This window comes from Rhinatrema bivittatum, chromosome 13 (assembly GCF_901001135.1).
Source record: "Rhinatrema bivittatum chromosome 13, aRhiBiv1.1, whole genome shotgun sequence".
In the NCBI taxonomy this organism is placed as follows: Eukaryota; Metazoa; Chordata; class Amphibia; order Gymnophiona; family Rhinatrematidae; genus Rhinatrema; species Rhinatrema bivittatum.
The window spans coordinates 61,171,133-61,187,309 of record NC_042627.1 but is presented as its reverse complement, the minus strand read 5'-3'; the positions used below and the strand labels follow the sequence as shown (position 1 = coordinate 61,187,309).

At 42.3% G+C, this 16,177-nt stretch overlaps 1 protein-coding gene across 3 annotated transcripts in view; it reads left to right on the top strand.

Moving 5' to 3' along the window:
• The window catches only part of HOMER2 (homer scaffold protein 2), a 117,436-nt gene that overhangs the window by 41,588 nt on the left and 59,671 nt on the right, over positions 1 to 16,177 (top strand). For all 3 annotated transcript variants that reach the window (XM_029575247.1, XM_029575246.1, XM_029575248.1), the window contains exon 2: positions 3,553 to 3,709. In XM_029575247.1, the coding sequence (XP_029431107.1) occupies positions 3,553 to 3,709 (157 nt within the window). The remainder of the gene's footprint in view (positions 1 to 3,552; positions 3,710 to 16,177) is intronic.

The following is a 16,177-nucleotide window of genomic DNA, read 5'->3' as shown; positions in this document are numbered from 1 at the left end:
AGAGGTTTGGTGCACATGTCCCTCCCCCGCCCATGGTAATTTTATTATTATTTTATTTATTTTTTTATTTTTTTAGAAAATCTGTGGTAGGGAAACCATCCTACTATTTGGGATGCTGTCAGATAATTGTGACCTGGCTTGGCCACTGCTGGAAGCAGGATAGTGGCCTTGATGGACCCTTAAGTCTGGCCCAGTATGGAAATTCTTATCTTTTTATGCAGATACAGTAGTCGGATACATCCAAAAAAGTAACAATACATCAATAATAAAAAGAATGCATAATAAAGCTTAAAAAAAACAGGTGTATCAATACATTTAAAAAATGCATCAGTCTGGAACCGTAGCTCAAAACCAGCCCACCCTTTCACAAGGGAAATAAAAGTCTGTCCACCTAAACATTTATCATAGTTACTACCCTTAACAATCCACCTCGATTAAACCCTCCCACAACCTCACCTTCCCCAGTGTCCCACCCGGACTCAGGCCCAAGCCCTCCACTTGCTTCCCCTGCAGGATCGATCTTATCCTGCAGCAGGGCTTTTGCCTAAAAAGATTCCCCTGCATGACAGTGAGGCAGGAATGTGGCGAGCAGGTGGTAGGTATCAGCTGGGCTGCAGCGAGCTCAGTGCTGGGGCTCTGGAGCCACTTTCCTCTGCCAAATGAATTTATCTAAAATGATCCTCCAACATTTCAAATCATGTTTTGTTTTGTTTTTTTAATTTAAAACACATCAGTTAGCGGGAGGGAGGGAGACGGACGTAATGCATTTTCATAAAGGTGAAACTACGGTCTTACTTTCCTGGTTCATTATTTACTCCAATCAAAAAAAAAAAAAAGTTAACATTCTTCTGAAAGTATTCTACTTCCCAAAATAACTTTAAAAGCTAGAGAGGTGCTAAAACAATGCTAGCCATGATTGATACGGTAGTAAATTCCAAGCACTACCTGTGGAGAATTTGGCAGGCCCTGGCGTGCCGCGAGCGGCGATCAGCCCGCTCACAGCAGTGAAGGACCGGATGCCAGCCCATTCATGGCGAAGATGAAGCCGGCCCAGGTGTGCTCACAGCAAAGATAGATCATAAACTATTACCATCAAGGGAACGCCCTGATGCGTGGTTATGTGGCATGACCACTCTGTAATCATCTCTTTGTACAGCCACCGTCTTTATTCTCAAAATAATCTTTTTTTTAAATTCTTTTTTTCTTTTTATTGATTAATTGTATGGTTACTACATATCTAGACCTTGATTTTTCTCTCTCCCTGATGGTCAGGTTGACCCTCTTAGAGCTCTTACACTTCTTATTGTTAATTCTTATCGATCTTTGTGCTATGGATGGATTCCTGCCACTTCTATTGACTTTTTTTTTTCATGGGTCAAAGCTGCCTGCCCACGTGTCTGCTTCAGGGATCTCGAAGATATTTTTGTTGTAACCACGGCGTGGTCTCACGGACTCTAAAACACACTTATTTTTTCTTTCGAAATCATTCTTAGACGCGACGCCTTTCCTGAAGCAGACAAGTGGGCAGGCGGCTTTGACCCACGAAAAAAAGTCATTAGAAGTGGCAGGAATCCATCCATAGCACAAAGATCGATAAGAATTAACAATAAGAAGTGTAAGAGCTCTAAGAGGGTCGACCGGACCACCAAGGAGAGAGAAAAATCAAGGTCTAGATATGTAGTAATCATACAATTAATCAATAAAAAGAAAAAAAAGAATTAAAATTATTTTGAGAATAAAGACGGTGGCTGTACAAAGAGATGATTACAGAGTGGTCATCCCAGATATAGCCACCGCACATAACCACGCATCAGGGCGTTCCCTTGATGGTTAGTAGTTTATGATCTTTCAAAGAAAAGGGGAAACTGAGGTTCTGTTGTTGATAGTTAACACAGCAAAGATAGAGCAGGCCTCAATGAGAGTGTGTGTGTGTGTGTGTGTGTGCTTGCGTAAGACTGCAGCCTGGGAGGTGAGAGAGAGAATGTGTGAGGGGATATGGGTGCCAGAGAGAGGGAGCCTATATGGAGATTGTGAAGGGGTGTGTATATGTGTGAGAGATTGGAAGCTGGTGTGTGAAAAGGGGATTGTGTGTATGTGAGGGTGCTTGTTTGTGAGAGAGAGAGAGCCTGTGTGAAGGTATGTATGTATGTGTGTGTGTGTGTGTGAGAGAGGGAACCTATTGTAGGGGACATGAGTGAGAAAGATGGAACCAGTGTGCAGGGGTGTGTGAGAGGGACATAGGTAGCCTGTGTGAGGGTGTACGCATGAGAGAGAAAGGGAACCTCTGTGGCTGTGTGTTCCTAAGAGAGAGAGAGAGCCTGTATGAGGGTGTGTATATGTACGAAAGAGGGGGGGGGGGGTTTGTATGAGGGTGTGTGTGCATGAGAGAGTAGAGATCCTGTATGAGGGGATGTGTGTGTATGTGCACTAGAGAAGGAGCCTGTGTGTGAGAGAGAGGAGGACAGAGGGAGCCTGTGTGAGGAGTAGTATTGAGAGAGGGATCAAACTTTGGGAGTGGAGATAGAGGGGGGGAAAGAGTGGAAGGTGAAGAAGTTGGGACCTGAGAGGGCAAAGTGACTGGCCAGGGGAGTAGGGAGAGAGGGTGGAAGAGATACTCTTACAATGAACTTCTAGGGAAATTCTACTTAAAAATATTTAAAACTCTGCATCTTTAAGTAATAACTTTTTTCTGTATTACATTTTAAATTAATTGCTTAAAGACTGTCATGTATATTGTTGTTTTGACCCAATATAAAGTATGCAGAATTTTGTTTTGTGTGTAGAATTTTTAATTTTTGTATGCAGAATTTTAAATGTTTTTGTGCAGAATTCCCCCAGGAGTATAGATGCAGGATGCTTTTATACCAGCTGTTCCAGGAATCTCTCTGGAGATGCTATTCTGTATGGTGCACCCCTCCCTCCACTATCTAACTACTGCTCCTAGCTCAAAACAGGTTAGGAACTAGAGCCATTCAATGGTAATCCCAAAGGGGTTCCCATTATATCTATAGGTAGACAAATGTACCCCCACACATTTTGGGAACCATCATAACTTAATGTAATTTGTAAAATTTCACATTGCTTTTGACTATGAGCATTTTATGGCAAAGTTTGAGTGCGATATTGGTGCTCTCGATTATTTGCAGGCCTTTTTTTCTTTGGCATGGTGGGAGACTGTTATATTTAGAAAAGCACACCAGCTATTAGAAATGTGAATGCTTGTTTGTTATCTAACTGAAAGACTCTATATGTGCCACTTTGCAGAAAAGAGTCCTGATGTTTTTAAGGCTGTCACGTTGCTGTAGCATCACGGGACCTAAAATTGCTTTGCTACTGTTGGCATATGGTTTAGCTAAGAATAGATGCAGATTGCAAAGTGAGTGTTGGAATGCTGACTGTGAAAGTAATTAAAGTGTGCTGCTTTTCCACTCCAAACTCCTCTCTCTTATCAGTAAGATTAGGTCTAGTTTTCAATGTGTTGTAATCAATGCGCTTCTGCTGTATATCAGCTTTCCACAAGCTCATGCTCATCTGTCACCCTCTTTATTGCAGAGAACAGCCTATCTTTACCACAAGAGCTCATGTCTTCCAAATTGACCCCACCACCAAGAAGAACTGGGTTCCTGCAAGCAAGCAGGCTGTAACGGTTTCTTACTTCTATGACAGCACAAGAAATAGCTATCGGATTATCAGTGTGGATGGCGCTAAGGTAGGAAGCAGACATTTGATATGCTTGTTGATTGAGGGACATGCAATGCCATTGGGTGAAATCAGGTGATGCACATGAAATAGCAACCTAAGGGGCCTGTTTACTCAAGCGTTTCTTCCATTTTATGTCTAGGAGAAAAATGCTTAGTAAATTGGACCCTAAGAGAGGAATTTTGAAGATGCAAATGCATTATATTTAAAGTGTTAAACACATGCAGAATTTAATTTGGTACCATATCAAATCCTCTCACACCCATGCAACGAGTGAGCGTGGAGGTGCTGTACAAAAAGAAACCTTAAGTGATGTGATCACATTTACCTAATTAATCAGTCTAAAATCATAATCCTGTCCCTGGATTTCTCTAACTCTGGAGTCATATTCAGTGCCACACAGTCTGTTAAGTTACACCTAGCTGGCTAAATGGCACTGTCTGAATATTCGGCCTTGTTGACTGGCTGCCACTTAGCTGGCTAACAGTTTATCCAGCTAAACAGTTATCCCTATAAGGGAGGGGGTGGGGTAGGGGGGCATTCTGAGGCAGAGCTGCTTATCCAGAAAAGTGTTGATATTCAGCTTAGATAGCCGGATAAGTCTAGAACAGCTATTTGGCTGTCCTACGGTTAGCCAGATAAATATCTCTGCCAAGCGAAGCCCATCCATTTTGCTCATATCACCTATTTGGATGCTGGACAGATGTGATGATACTTAGAAAATTTGAAGCATGAAACATACTTTAGAAACATTTTGGGTTTTCTTTTTTGAAAATTGTGTATTCTAAATGCCAAGCATTTTTACAGTTTTATGTTGCTAATATTAAGAAGCCGATATTCACAAAAAGCTGAGCACCTAAATTTAGGAACCTATTTTCAGCTGAATTTCGGACCCTAAATTTTGAGCTGAAATCTCAAATAAATGTAATGTCCTAAACGTTGGACTGCTATTCATTTTGCTAAATTAGGTGCCTAGTTCTGAAAATCAGTGCTAAGCTCCTAACTTTGTTTTCCTGCCCTAACTCCACAGCTGTAACCACCTACTTTAGAATGCTAAATTTAGGGGCCTAATGAAACTAGAAGCTTAAATTTAGGGCCTTATCCTTAGTACACTTTCAAAAGGTTCAAGTTAGGAGCCTAACTCAAAAAGACAGGAGCCTGAACCCTTTGGAAATTGACCCCAAAGTTCTTGTTAGGCTAGGAAGTATAGTACGATTACATAGTATACTTTGTAATTAGGACTGTTGTGGTGCCCATCCCACTTGCGGCTAAAGACGATGGAGACCGTGTGAGCGTGTATCTGTGATTTGGAGCCTGAGTTAGGATGCCCGTGTGAAGGGGTGAGTGTGTGGATGCAAGGGAGAGGAGGAGCCTGTGTGAGTGTGTATTTGTAAAAAGAGAGATGGAGCTTGTATGATATGCGGGTGTGTGTGCGAGAGAGAGAGAGGGAGCCTGAGTGAGGGGGTGTGTGTGTGTGCGCTTGAGATAGCAGGAATCAGCATGTGTATGCGTGCCTGAGAGAGAAGGAGCCTGTGCGTATGTATGTCTGAGAGAGAGGGATCCAGTGTGTGTATGTGTGTCTGAGAGCATGCGGGAGCTTTGAAAGAACATTTGTGTATGTCTGTGTGTGTGTCTGTGTGAGCATGAGAATGAATGTTTGTGTATATATGAGTGTCATTTGTGCACCTTCCTTCTTCTCCCATTAATCCATAACAATCTCATGGTGACCGGAAGTCAAAAGTTCCCAAGTATAGGGAGTGGGTGATTTTTTTTTTTTTTTTTTTGTAATTAAAGATTTTTATTAAGCAAACACTGAATCCAACATGATACAGAACAGAATAGGATATAAGAAATATAAACAATATCATGACGATATAACAACTGTTACTGTATGGATAAACACGAGAACCCACAACAGTATGGGTAATGAATGGGAATAGATTCACATTCTTAAGATAGAATCGAACAATAGTTTTAAATCCTTAGGCCTCCCCTCCCACCCCCCTCCCCCCCCATTGCCTCATGTATATAGCAAATGTATCTTAATACTCCTAAGTGTGTGTGTGGGAGCCATCACTGGAGTCTGAGATCATAATACATTCTGAGCCCAGTGAGGAAAGGTAATGAAAACCAGGAGAAGTGATCTACACTGCAGGGATAGGTGCTTCTTGCGTAGATTTCCATAACTGATAGGTTTGCCAAGTCTTTTCAAACTTAGGTATGTTATGATGTTTATAAGCTGTGATATGGGACAATAAATATATTTTATCCACTCTCTATGTTGTATGCCTGCTTTTGTTGGTACTAATGATGATTTCCATGCCCTTGCTAACTCGCATCTGCTGGCTGTCAGGATAATATGTGCCAAACGATTCTGGTCTACTGAGATCCCTGGAAATTTGACGCCCAACAGAGTATGTATGGGGTTGAGAACAGTTAATCCCGGAATCATTGCTTTCAGCCATTGGAATATCTCCTGGCACAGCGGGGCAACCCCACCACATATGTAAAAAAGAGACTACCTCCGCAGAAGCCCGCCAACATTTATCTGAAACATGGGATGCAAATTTATGTAGTTGAAGAGGACATACATACCACCGATATAGCAATTTATAGGAGTTTTCAATAAGGGAGGTAGCAATGTACCCTTTACCCAAACTCCGAAAAATAGACTTCCAAAGTTGGGGTGTCCAATCAATCTGTAGGTCTTTTTCCCAGGCCTTCTGAAAAGCGGGACTGACCTCCTCTTGAGGTGCTAAAAGCCGATAGGTCACGGAGAGAGCCTGTTTAGAATCATTGGCTTTATGACAGATCTTCTCGAATTTAGACATACCCATGTTAAGATGCAACATAAGCATGTTGGCTTGTGCAAAGTGGGCAAGCTGTGCATAGGAATAGGCATCGGACGAGGGTAAGTCATATGTTTGTTGTAGATCGTTAAATGACCACAATCTCTAAGGTCCCCAGATGTGCTCCCAATTTTTGATCCCCCCCTCTGTCTCCACACCTGAAATGCTGCACTCTCGTAACCAGGCAGGAATACTTTATTTGTATATAGTAGGGGCAGGAGTAGCATGGTACTCCCGCCCCCCTACTAGACATGACTTGAGTTGGTGCCATAATGTCAAAGAAAGGAGGGAAGATGGGGGAAGGGTTTCGCTAGGATTGACCAGCCAGGAGCCTTTGGGCTGCCACAACAAGTTACATAGTGGGGTCTGTCCCAACTAAACTTGCGGGTGTAGTACCCATTGCTTAGGTTGCCTCGTAATGTGCCACTCTACCAAATGCTTAAGTTGAGCAGCCCAGTAATATCTGGCAATATCAGGGACATGGAGCCCCTCTTGGGACTTAGGAAAAATAACACTCGCCGAGCCACCGGGTGATTTTTTTTTTAAATTCTTACTGATTTTAATTAATCAGGTTTTATTTGATCTGTATGATGTTTTGAAATATTTTATTGGTGTTTGGGAAATTTACAAAAATATATTATGAGTTTTTAATTAATGGATATTATTCTGTTCAGCTGTTTTGAAATATTCTTTTTAGGAGTTTGGGTTTACTATAATAATTGATGCTTTATATTGCTTGATGTTTTCTGAGGAATGCGGAGATTCTGTTTTTCCATTGCTTTACATATGGAGTCTGACTTGTTGCGGTTTCCAGTTCAGGTTTTGTCTGCACTTTTCCATTTATACTTTATGATCACTTTATTCTGTATTTGGTGAGGATCTGTCTGTGTTCTGCGTGTGTGAGTGAGGTTAAGTATTCTGCTAACATGCCTTTTCTATGAAGGGATCTATAGCAGCTTAGCTTGTTTTGTTTTCCTAATAGGAGATATTGGTGCTTTTGGGCCTGCTGTAATATTTGCAGTGCTACATTTTCATAGGGAGGGTTGTAGCTGAGTGCTAGCAATTAGTGCTGTTTTGGGATGGGAGGTTTATTATATTGTAATTGTAGTTTATTTTGCTCATGGCTTTCTGAGGACAAGCCCACACGTAATATACGTTACAATAGTCCTAATACCGTATATGTTCCAAATGTCGTCTTGACTTTTATGCAGGGTTTTCTGGTTGATACCACAGCTATGCATGTAAATATACGTGCTGTTATATTTTCTACAAAAGACTGTGCTTTGACGGCCCTTTTTCATGTAAAATCTTGTATTATAAATGCATAATTTTAAATTGTGTGTGGAGAGGGCCAGGCACAAAGCTGTAAGATTCACATAGGTTGTCTAATACTCTTGCACTGGCTCTGATTAGAAAAAGAATACAAATTAAATGTTTAAAAAAAAAAAAAAATGGAATCAGAAAGGGCCAGCACAGCACCAACGTCAGCAGTCACACTATACCCCTCCCCCCCAGCACTCTTTTTTTCTTCATTTCCATCTTTTAGCCTTTAGAGCCCCGCGACTCCGTTAGGGAGCAGGGCACAATGGGGGCGGGTAAGGCAAGATAGGCAAGGCTGGGCGGGGAGGGGCAGGGGGAGGCGAGTAGAAAAGGGAGAGCCAGCGCTGGTGGCCTCCCTTTTCGACCGGAGCAGAACAGCTTCATCCCCTCCCACCCTCCCGTTTATTAGGATAGCTAGACCCAGATTAGAGGGCCAGATCTTCTGGCCCTGTCGCAGCCCTTGGCGTTGCGTAGAGCGGCTTCATCCCCTCCCACCCTCCCGTTTATTAGGATAGCTAGACCCAGATTAGAGGGCCAGATCTTCTGGCCCTGTCGCAGCCCTTGGCGTTGCGTAGAGCAGCTTCATCCCTTCCCACCCTCCCGTTTATTAGGATAGCTAGACCCAGATTAGAGGGATAGATCTTCTGGCCCTGTCGCAGCCCTTGGCGTTGCGTAGAGCAGCTTCATCCCCTCCCACCCTCCCGTTTATTAGGATAGCTAGACCCAGATTAGAGGGCCAGATCTTCTGGCCCTGTCGCAGCCCTTGGCGTTGCGTAGAGCGGCTTCATCCCCTCCCACCCTCCCATTTATTAGGATAGCTAGACCCAGATTAGAGGGCCAGATCTTCTGGCCCTGTCGCAGCCCTTGGCGTTGCGTAGAGCAGCATGGTGCCTGGCACAAGCAACAACCCCCCCCCCCCCCCCCCGCATTTAGGAGGATCGAACAGGCGGTTCGGACTGGGCAAGCGGCCTAACAGATCTGGTGCAGTCCCTCGACGCTTCAACGGCCAAGAGGGAAGAAGCAGGAAATGCTGAGGCGATGAGAACAAACGCTATGGCTTTAACGGCCAGGGGTCAAAGGACAGCTCCATGGCTTATACGGCCAAGGGGTGTGAGCCCGCTTCAGCTGATTTTCATACCTTCCACTTTTAGAAGCGGGCGGGGGGGGGGGGGGGCTCGCTGGTCACTAATTTAGTTGTGATCTGTTATGCAGTTTTGTATAGTTGCGATGATGTTATAGTTATGCTTGCTAATTGCTGTATATTCAATGTCTATGGGCTGCGGCCAATTTTGTCCAATCAATTAAATCTGCTTTTCGAATGAAGACATGCAAGTGCGCTATGTGTGGGAAGTGTGAGGCGGGGAGGGGGAGGGAAGGCAAACGCAGCCTTTACACTGCCCACATTGAGGGATCCACAGTGTTTATCCCATGACCCTTTTGAATTCTTTGACTGTTTTATTTTATTAAATAAATTTCATCAAATAAATCTTTCAATTAAGTAAGTGCTCAAATAAACTGAAAGCACGACACAACACCCCCACACACAAGCATACAAACAACCTATACACATCTAAAAATATATTTTTTTAAACAAAAAAAATCCTTCATAAAGAGTTATTGAAAAGAATGATGTTAAAATTTAAATCACCAAGCAAACATCGTGAGTCAGCAGGCCAGAAATGAAACCTGACCAGGGACAATGTGGAACAGCACCAAAACTTGAGTTTTGTCCCTGTTTGTATATTCTGTAACCTGAAATTTTTCTCCACTTATTTTGTATTTTTTCCTTTCTTCTTTTTTTATTTATTTAAAAATGTTACTACATTAAACTGCTGCTATCCTCTGTGGATTACAATAAATAAAAGATCAATATTCACTTTCAAGAAAACATGTAGCCATCACACAATTCAATAATCATTAACATACAGTTAAACACATGAAATAATAAAACAATGTCAGTTGTAAAATAAAATTTAAAATGTAATCCCTGCTTGTACCAACTCTTCATTCTACTCACTTAAGGTAGGATAGAAAAGGGCCTGCTTAAACAAATGTTTTTAATTTCGTTTTAAAATTTGACAATTCTGATGCATCCTTTAATTCCTGTGGCAAGGTGTTCCATAATAGGTGAATTTTCTCTGTTGTGAGCCTATGAGTCACCTGTAATTTAATCTCCTTGAATGAAGGGATAAATTAATGATTTCCCTGGAGAATGCAGCAATCTACTAGTGATATCTTTGGAGGAGGTCTTTCAAATATTCAGGGCTACCTTCTTCTTCATAAAGCAGTTTGTACATCATCATCAATATCTTGACTTGTATTCTAAATGATACTGGTAACCAGTTGTGTTCACCTTGTATACAGCCAGTAATCATTCTAGTTGCATTTTGTATTAACTGGAGCACATGTATCAGTTCTTTCAGTAATCCCCCTATATAATGCATTACAGTAATCAAGTATACTCAGTATCTATGCCTGAACCACAGTTCTGAAGTTGGCCTTAGATAAATTACATTTTAAACACCTCACTAGACACATTTAACAAAAAGAGATGCATTTTTAGTATTTTATTACTCTGGGGATGCAAGGTAAAGGAGAAATCGACAACAAAACCCAGATCTCGAACGTGTATCAGGAATGCATTAATTACTGTTGTTTAGTGTTAGACCACTGAGCTTTGGAATCTCATCACGGTCAACCCACAATACTTCCGTTTATTCTTAAACTAAGTGACATACTACTATTTCTCTTCCAAGAGTCAATTTGTGAAATGCAATCAGCCATACGCTGCAATGCTAGAATGATATTCTCTCCAATAGCCAAACTGAATATCATCAGCATTAATTTTCCATCTTATGCCAAATGATTGTGTCTGTTTCCCTAATGGATGCAGATATATATTGAAGGGTACGATAGATAGTGCTGACCCTTGGGGATACCCCTGTTTTTACTGCCATCACCTCTGAATATTCATCTCCTATTTTCACCTGTTGAATTCTGTCAAACAAGAATGAACCAATCTATCTTAACTCTTCCCCCTACCCTTATTGATGCAAGCCATTTTAAAAGCCATGGCTGCTGATGTCAAAAGCTGCAGACACCTAGTGGTTAGAGCAGTGGGCTATAAACCAGGAGACCAGGGTTTGAGTCCTGCTGGCGCTCCTCGTGACCTTGGGCAAAGGACTTTACCCTCCGTTGCCTCAGGTACAAACTTAGGGCCTCATTTTCCAAGCCGCTCGCACGTGATACCAGGATGGGGGCGGAGTCGGCCCCGGAAGAGGAGGAGTCAGGGCGTCACCGGGGCCGACTCTGCACCAACGCCGCAGACAGCGAAAAGGTAGGTGCCTTTTCGCTGCCTATTTCACTCCCAATAGCTACACCTCCTATGGTGGCGCTATTGGGTGCGAAACCGGCAGCGATCGCACCACGACGGTACGATCGCTGCTGTCTAGCGCAGGCCCGCCCCCCCATTTTGGCCCCCCGCCCCTCATCTTCTAAAGTATCGCAGGCCTGCGATACGTTAGAAGATGAGGCCCTTAGATTGTAAGCCCTCTGAGGATAGGGAAATACCTACAGTACCTGAATGTAATCCACTTTGAAGCGCTGAAAAAAGTGCGAAAAGCAGAATATAAATCTAAATTAAAAAAAAAAAAATCAGCATGACAACGGAACTTCCACTATCCATTTGGCAGAACAAGTAGTCTGTTATTGATTTACTAAGGTCTCTCTACTATGTGGCCCTTTCTAAAGCCATGCTGATGTTTATCTAGTATATTCATTTCATCCAAAAAAATTTTGCAACTGATGTAATAAACTTTTTTTTTTTTTCCTATTATTTTTGCTAACGAAGGTAAGTTCGATATACGACCATAATTAGCTAATCCAGTCAGATCTTGGACAGGATGAATTTTTTTTTTTTTTTTTACTACCAGGTGCATACATTGTTCTTTTTAAAATTGCTGGGACCCTGCCGTCTGTCAATGATGCATTAACTATATTTGCTATTGAGTCGTCAAAAATATGTCTAAGATTTTTAATCACCCAAAAGGGGCAAGGATCAGATGGGGAGCTCAAGGATTTTATGAAGAGCAAAGGTTTGGTTATAACATACATGAATATATGTGTGCATTGTATAAAATAGGCTGAACGCGCATACATGTGTGCACAATTTTATATGGACGCATGCATGTGTGCGCAAATGCTGCCTCTACCGAGTAAGTGGGGGGATTTTAATAGATGCGCACGCTGACAAAATTACCAGTTTGTTCCCAGTTCGCCCAGGTAAAGGATAGAACTTCCTAACCTCTCTAATTAGCCTCCTTTTTACCCTGTTGGCCCCTACCCTTAAAACCCTGCTAATTAGCCTAATTTTTTTTTTGGTTTTGTTTCAGGACTTACCCACCATCCGTAGCAGAAGTAAAGTTGCATGGTAGGGCACCCCGGCACACGCTTGTATGCATAAGTATTTACGTGCTGGTTTCATTCATAAATCCTGGAACATCCATTCCCCATCCAGACCACGCCCACACCCCACCCCCTTTTCCAGAAAAATTTGAGTGTGCGTACCGGGAGGTACACGCAGGCGCCTTTTTAAAATCTGCATGGCGCATGCCGGCCCCACTTCTGCGTGTATCTCCCAGTTTTGGTACGCGCCGGGCTTTAAGAATTCTCCCCATATTGTAAAGGTGCTATCACGTCTAAAGTTTGAGATGTTGATGAGTAAAACTGTTCAAGTAGTAAGTAGAGTAATAGCCAATTGTTCCATGGGAGAAGAATTTTGCTTATTGTGACTTTCAAACCTTTCTTTATCAATTAAACTCCTATACACATTTTCCTTGCGGTTTGAGCAAAAACAAACTCTACAAAGAGATTTTTATTTTAAACTGCATCATTAGATGATCTGACCAGGGAATCTTGTAGTCATGTTTGTCGGCAAGCAGACCTCCCTTCACCCAGCATTCTGGAACAAACAGCAAATCTAAAGTGCGCCTTGTCTCATGGATTGGAAAATCCAGTGAGAAGAACACAGATAATTTAACACATTTTTGGGGAGATTCATCTGCATGTATATTAGTCACATATCACTATAGAATTTTTCAAGGTGAGATACAATCCTGCTATTAATTCTGTAAATTGAGTAAGAATTTGCTCTTTGACCTGGAGGACGGTAGATTATACAAAGTGATCATGAGACATGTCTTTAGGACTAGTCCGTCACAACCCAGGCAAAAATTGTAACTAAAAGTTGATACGGCCAAACTTGACCTATATACTATTTTTTTTTTTTAAATTTATATTTTATTTATTTTCAAAATTATAACAAGAAAAACTTGTAAGGAATACAGAAACAATTATCAGGAAATGTATCCACATCCATATGTAATTGACCAATATATACACATGCACTAATAATTTTAAACTTTCAACTGTGTTTTCGTTGGTAAATGGGGGGGAGGGAGAAAGGAGAAACACAGGAAATCATATACCCTTTTGCTGCTGTTTAGGCCTCCATTTACAATATATCCCCTTAACTATAGGTTATGTCCCTCCTTCAGGAACTGTCTCAGTTGCTCAGGCATAAAGAATAAATAGGTATTACCCACATACTTTATAACACATTTACATGGAAGTCTTAAAAGGAAACTTGCCCCCTTAGCCAAAACCTCGGGGCGCATGGTAATAAACATTTTCCTCCGCTGTTGGGTAGCCCTAGACAGGTCTGGATAGACCCTAACTAAGGCTCCCATAAAGGGAGTATTAATATTTTGAAAATATGCTTTCATTATCTGTGTCCTTTCTGGTTCCGTGAAAAAAGAAACAAAGAGAACTGCCCTTTCTATCACTTCCATATTTGAATTTTCTAGATACTCAGTTAAGTTTGCTAAATCAACCCTGTTATCCTCATGAGGCAATTGAGAAGAATCTCTTCTTGTAGGCAAAAATAATACTTTCTTTAAAGAAGGTTGAGATTCTACAGGGATCTTTAGAGTCTCAGCTAAGTATCTTTTAAAAGTCACCATTGCAAGTTCTCCCATTACTTTTGGAAAGTTGACCACTCTTATATTCATGCATCGCAGGTGATTTTCAATCGATTCGATTCTTCTCTGAGATATTATTCGATCCTTCATAAGAGAGGTGTTTAAATCTTGAACCTGTTTGATTTTATCTGAAATATCTTGAATAACCACAGCTTGCTCATAAAATTTATCCTTCTGTTCTTTTTCCACCGCGTCCATTCTTTTATCAATACTCCCCCATCTGCTGAGACTGTTCTCTGAGGGTCCGGGCATTAACAATCATTAGGTCCCAAAATGACTCTAATGTAATTTCCGCTGGCTTTTTAAACTCCCAGGGCAAAAGAGTGTCAGTTCCTACCTCCTCCCGTCGGGGCCTCACGCCCGATGTTCCTGGCAATTCGACATCCGTCCCAAGGTTTCCCTTCTCTGGAGTCTCTCTCACCCAAACTCTGGGTTTGGCAGGGCAAACACTCCTGTCCCTGCTCCTGTGTTGTTGGTGGTTCCTCCACTCTGCGTTCGCCCGGCCAAACTTGGGTCGACAAACACAGTCCCACCAGCATCAGCAAGTGGAGAGCTACACAGCGGCGCACGGGGATCGGGGGGGCTCAGAGTAATTTCGCCTAGCGAGATTCCCGCTCCTTTCGAGATATCCGCAGCGGCGTTTGGCACCCCCGACTGAGCACCAAGGATCGCGAAGTCTGTTATAACTCTCTGCCCAGACAGGCCAGGTAGGTCAGGAGGAAAGACTCTAACCTTACCCTTCCTCTTGTGAGGCATTTTCAACAAATTCAACAAGAAAAGAAAAACTTAAGATAATTGGAGTGCAGAGCAGCTCGACTCAGCTTCCCTCAGCAGCGGCCCGACCTATATACTATTAACACCTCATCTTGTTCTCTTTCCTAGAGCATTACTCGTATGTAAAACCAGGTGGGACCCAGCTCATTTAAACTCCTATCTACATCACTATGCCACGATTCCATTCAACAAAGGATGTCTAATTTTCTTTCTACTATCAAATCAAATATAACATGAACTTCAGATCTGGTTTTTCATCAAGTGGATAAACAAAAAGATGGATGGGAGCAGAGGTGTGAAGAATTCAAAATACTACAATAATATTTTGAAATTAATTCTCTGGGCTATAGGAAGCCTTTTTTACTTACTACTGACCATGCATTTAAATATCTGTTCACTAAATTCTCATCCCATTGTAATCATTTCTGAGTTTGCATAGGTACCATCATCGGGTGCAGCAAGAATTGGTTCCTTCTCCAAGGGAGCTGTCGCGTGCATAATAGTGTCCCATTCCTAACACTATTGGAATAAAATCACCTCCTGGTAACCCATTCCTACCAGCCTCCCCACACATTTTCAGGTCTTGTACCAACTCTACCAGATACACCAGAAAAGCTAACAATACCTTGTGCATCCCCTGCTCTTAATCCTGCCAAGGATAATTATACATTTTGAATAGTTAACTAACCTGTCCAAGGATAGTCCTGTGGTCCCTCCTTTGAATTTGCTTAAAGTTTTGCTTGAAAGGACAATCAAAGGGACGTGCCTTTAGATGTGACCTGCTAAGCAGAATCCACCTGCGAACCCACTCATATCAGGGCATGTCGGGCTTGGTGATGTCCCCATAGAGGGGATGGGGGCCAAGCTCTGTGTCCTCAACAGTGAAGTGTTGGTATTCAGCCCAGGGAGCTTTTATTTGCACTATTTCTATAGCTTTAAAGTGCTGGTGCAGCTTTTCTCTGGCTGGAGTTAAAAAGTATAGCTGGGGAAAGTAACAATAACCAGGTAGAGAATGCTGACGAGAGGAAGTATGTATGTATGTATTTTTTGAGGCAGAAATGCAGGTACTGTTCAGGTTCCTTTCTTCTCCCTCTGATTCAAGTGCAATGTGTATTTTTTTTTATCAGAATAGTATTTTTATTGGTAACGTCAAGCAGCTTTACAGCTTGGGTCCGGCGCATGGCTGAAATGGTACAACTGGAACGAATGGACTTTCTGTTGGGCCGCCGAAGCCCGGATAAGGTTTATTGTGCTTGTTGGGCGGCCTTTGTGTTGACAATGCCTAAAAATATGCAGGATGACTTACGGGCGAATGGGTACACGTCTGACTGGGCAGTTCAAGGGGGGGAGGGGGATCCATAAAGTGTGTGTGTGCGTGGATGCCTGTGGAGTGGATGTTGGTTGGGGGGTGGGGGTGGTAGGGAGGATGGGCTTCAGGGTTTATGTAGGGTTATTGTGGAAAAAGGTGGGTCAGGTGGCGGCAAACCAGAGGTTTTC